Consider the following 4,825-nt stretch of genomic DNA (forward strand, 5'->3'; position numbering starts at 1 on the left):
GAATATTAGGGATATTACTGTGCATTTTCAGAAAAGCCACTACATGTGCAGTATGTAAGTATATTGGTAGTTTTGAATGCTGATAGATTCTGTTAACCTCTTTCTACTTAATTTATGAAGAAAATTAACATTAACAAAGGAACGGTTCTCTTAGTGGTGTCATAACTCATCAAGCATTAACATTTATGAAGGAAATGTTCTCTTAGTGGTGTCATAACTCATCAAGCATTAACATTTACAAAGGAACGGTTCTCTTAGTGGTGTCATAACTCATCAAGCATTAACCCATTACAGTCTAAGCCGGGGGAAGGGGGAGGGGGGTCAGGAAACAAATTTATATTTTGACATGTATTTAACCCCTTATTCTTTGTCACTAAACACTCTCCATATACACTTCCATTAATTTTTTCAACTGGTGCTGGAGACCTACAACCTAGTCTAGTGAGGCCCGTGGGCGTTCTAGAGCAAAATTACACGTAGGACATATATGTGAGACTGAGTCTCACCTTTCCACAGATGGGTCACAAGAACTTCACTACACCCGCAAAAAAACATCTGCTAAACACATGTAGGTGACCAATAAAATTGTATTTTATTTGATTTATTAGTGTGTCGCCTAAAGTGTTCGGACGCTACAGACAGAAGTTTGGTAGATCGGCTGTACCGACTTCAGACGAGTCCCAAGACGCTTGTGGGGGTCGTAGAGCAAAACAGAAAACACCATCCTGTTCATGAGTCTCATCTTTCCATAGAGGGGTCATAATAGTTTCTAGGCCAAACTGTTCGGACGCTACATTTTCAGGATGTCTCATAGTCTGACAAACACCTCTCTAGCTCTGTCACCTTTCGACCGCAGATACAGAAGTGCGACATCGGCGGATGCGGTGGATTGAAACAAATCCAATATCTCTATCTTAAACTGGCGTATTTTGATGGGGATTTTGTATTATGCTAATTAGTCATAGACTCTAGAGGGTTAACATTTATAAAGGAACTGTTCTCTTAGTTATGTCATACCTCATAAACCATAAACAAAGCAGAGTGAAACGCAGTAAACAACTTTATTAGTATTTGTTAGTGAAAACCAATATAACAAGCGAGAAAAAATATACATTTGACAAAAATCTACAGTATCAAAACATACACAAATACAAAGAGATTTCATTCAAAAATGGTAGGCACTTATACTTGGTGGCACTATGGTTGGTGGCGCTATGTTCAATACAAATCAAATCAAATTGTATTTGTCACATGCGCCGAATACAACAGGTGTAGACCTTACAGTGAAATGCAATACCAGATTTTATGCAGTGGTGTAAAGTACTTAAGTAAAACAACTTTTTTGGGGTATCTTTACTTTACTTTACTATTTATATTTTTGACAACTTTTAGTTTAACTTCACTACATTCCTGAAGAATAGAATGTACTTTTTACTCCTTACTTCCCTGACACCCAAAAGTACATTTTGAATGCTTAGCAGGACAGGAAAATGGTCTAATTCACACCCTTATCAAGAGAACATCCCTGGTCATCCCTACTGCCTCTGATCTGATGGACTCACTAAACACACATGCTTTGCTTGTAAATGATGTTTGAGTGTTGGAGTGTGCACCTGGCTATCCATAAATAAAATAAAACAATAAAACAGTGCCGTTTGCTTAATATAAGGAATTTTTTATTATTTAAAATTTACTTTTGATACTTAAGTATATTTAAAACCAAATACTTTTAGACTTTTACTCAAGTAGTATTTTACTGAGTGACTTTCACTTTTACTTGAGTCATTTTCTATTAAGGTATCTTTACTTTTACTCAAGTATGAGAATTGGGTACTTTTTACACCACTGGTTTTATGCTACACACAAAAAAACTGTACAAACACATGCTCATACACTCACACGCTCACATACGCACACGCACACACACACGCACACACACGCGCACACACACGCACACACACACACACAGGTTCCGACAGGGTTGCTATACAGTAAAATGCAGCCAATTCTCATGGCTGGGCTGGCTTCAACAGGTATGGGTGTCTGTTAAAGGAATAGCAGAACTGCACAGTAGCAGAAAGTATGCATCATTACCAGTTAGATCTCTGTTAAAGCAGCAGATGACTTCTGCAGTAGAAAAGCAAAAATGTCCCTCAAATGACCAGACATCATCAAAAATCGTACTGATTTACAACAGGACTCGTCACGGCAGGATGGCAGAGTAAATGGTTATAGACAACACGGTCTCGAAGGCAGAGCGTCTAGCCTTTCAGCTTCTTTAGCACCTTCATCTGCTGGAAAACAAATATATTGGTTTCAGGAAGATGAATGAAATCAATGAATGAATAAATAAATCCAGTTGTAATGTTAGAAATTCTCACCTTTTTACTCTTCTTGGTTTCAACCTTCAGCATCAGTTCATTCACCCATTTCTCTCTGGGGTCAGCACAGAACAACCTGCCTCTCTTCATGGTGAACCTGACGTGGACAGGAACAGAAATAAAAACTCAGGGTGACCTTCAAAACACGAACGCTGATGTAGGTTATAGCCTAACAGTTAGTAGTTGAACCTCATGAAGTGAGTGAACGTCCGCAGTGCATCACAGAGCTGGATGTCTCGTCCATTGAAGGTACTTTTTTTTTTTTTTTAGCTTTTCACATGTTCTGTATTACTAAAGTCATATAGCATGGTTACGCTCCTCTTATTCTCAGTCAGGACTTACACTATAGCGTGGATGTTGCAGCCCCCATCCGTCTCCTGCCTCCTGTAACTCGTCACCATCCTCACAGCAGTCTTCGTCACCCTCCGCACGTACTTCAGACAGCAGTCTTCATATGAACCTGGGGGGCCATGGAGAGGATCGCAGCTCAACATCTGTACTTTATGATTAATAAAATAAGAGAAGGCCCCCAACTCTGCACAGAAATTAATCAGTGTATTACATTCTTTTTTTACATTTGGTTCAAAATGGAATAAACAGATTTTTTTTTCTTCCGCTCTCAACCTTAATTCTAAGAGTGAAGACCTTCTTTTTGTCATTGACTGTTTCAGGTTGGAAGTGCACAGGTTCGATTCAGCATCAATGAAGAAGAGGATGTAGATATGGCTGACAGTCTTTGACCCATATGTTACTATCAGTAAAGCAAAGCTAACAACACCACCGACTGAAATGCTATCCGAAAATCAGTGATCAAATAAAAACAGAACAGCACTCAGGGTGAGGCTGGCTTATCTCTCTGAGAGCAGGGGCCAGTTGGTCGTATCAAAGTCCTTGTATCTGTATTTGTCCTGTACTTTTCCTGTACTTTTCCTGTATTTTTCCTGTACTTTTCCTGTATTTTTCCTGAATTTGTCCTGTATTTTTCCTGTATTTTTCCTGTATAACAGTGCATAATATGAATGTCAAATCCATGAACAACAACTCATTAATTAATTAAATGTATTGTACAAAAGCCCGTTTTACATCAACACTTGTCACAAAGCGCTTAATTAACAGATACCCAACCCATGTTAAATCCTATTTATACTAAACGTACCTTGGGCCAGCGTGACGCATAGACAGGCTAGGATTAGAATGAACATTACGTTGAACCGCATGGCTGGATGTGTGGTCGTGGCTCTGTGAAGAGATCCTGGCGGTGCAGAGTGGAATCAAACCCTGCAGCAATACAGGAATAGCCATAAACCTTTATCAATGTCTCTCTGCTTCCAGCAACTTCCCACGTCTTACTGCCCCAAGCTATCCACTTTCAAATCCTTTTGTAGTTTTACCTAGGCTATATGATAACATTTGTATTCCATTGCTAATGGACATCAGCAATCACCTTAAAATAAAGTGAACTAAGTATGCACACTTTTCAGTCCAGATGTATAATTATATAGAAAATAGTAATACATCCAATTGTATACAGCCTATATCAACTCACAATATCCTGTTAAACTTTTTGCAAGCTAAAAAGTGAATAATACATATTTCACTGATGATAATACACAAAATCTATAACATTCAAAACTATGCAAAACCATATGCTTTTCATATGACAGTGACACAAAAGTAGTAATGCTTGCATTCTAGAAGGCTATCCTGTACAAAGACAGCTATCAGTACTACTCACAAAACTCTGAAGGAGATAGGATGTCTTTAGTTTGCTGCTGTTTCCTTGGTTCTGCTGGGTGTGCAAGGGAACATGCTCTTATGTAGTTAGTGCCACACAGACAGAGCTTAGATTGTATTACCTGACATGTCACACCCCTGTGCACCTGAGGTACTCTGACTTTTACTTTTTTATTGAAGTTTGATTTTTATTGGGTAAGCAGAAAATTGATTGACACATGGAGCGTTGTTTAGAAAACTTGCGAAAATAGATATGGGCTCTTGATAAATCTGGGCAATCTCCAACTGAAGGACGGTTATACTTTCGGGTTCACACAATTTACTTCTCTTTAAATAGGGCAATATCTTAGACATTGAACTGAAAGGCCCAATCAAATAGTACAGTTAATTCAGTTTCTCATGGTTGTGAAATTATTTTCATTTACCAATTGAGAGTTTGGAACTATATTGTTCTATCTGCATTATTGTCTATATGCAGTTATTGACATAGACTTGTTCTGTTCAATGTTCTCTACCTATATAGTACACTAAATAACGCCAATTCATGTTGTTAACATTGATGTCACCGTTCAAACCGAAGAAGGTTCGGAACTTTAAAGCCAATTATCTCAGAATCATCTTTTGGTCCCAAGCTCTCGCAATGGCTTTACCGATCAAGTCTAAGACGAAAGGGCTCAGCTGTGATAGGTATGTGTTCTTATCTCTTACAT

At 38.4% G+C, this 4,825-nt stretch overlaps 1 protein-coding gene across 2 annotated transcripts; it reads right to left on the reverse strand.

Annotated features, from left to right (window-relative positions):
• Nucleotides 1-1,042: 1,042 nt before the first annotated feature.
• On the reverse strand, nt 1,043-4,416 carry ccl25a (chemokine (C-C motif) ligand 25a). 2 transcript variants are annotated; one of them, XM_014141165.2, is made up of 5 exons: nt 4,117-4,416; nt 3,538-3,659; nt 2,724-2,841; nt 2,382-2,478; nt 1,043-2,291 (listed from the first exon to the last, which is right to left on the reverse strand). In XM_014141165.2, the coding sequence occupies exons 2-5, from the start codon at nt 3,596-3,598 to the stop codon at nt 2,262-2,264; spliced, it is 306 nt and encodes a 101-aa protein (XP_013996640.1). In that variant the 5' UTR covers nt 3,599-3,659; nt 4,117-4,416; the 3' UTR covers nt 1,043-2,261.
• Nucleotides 4,417-4,825: the final 409 nt, after the last annotated feature.

The sequence above is a fragment of the Salmo salar genome, chromosome ssa14 (assembly GCF_905237065.1).
Source record: "Salmo salar chromosome ssa14, Ssal_v3.1, whole genome shotgun sequence".
NCBI lineage: Eukaryota > Metazoa > Chordata > Actinopteri > Salmoniformes > Salmonidae > Salmo > Salmo salar.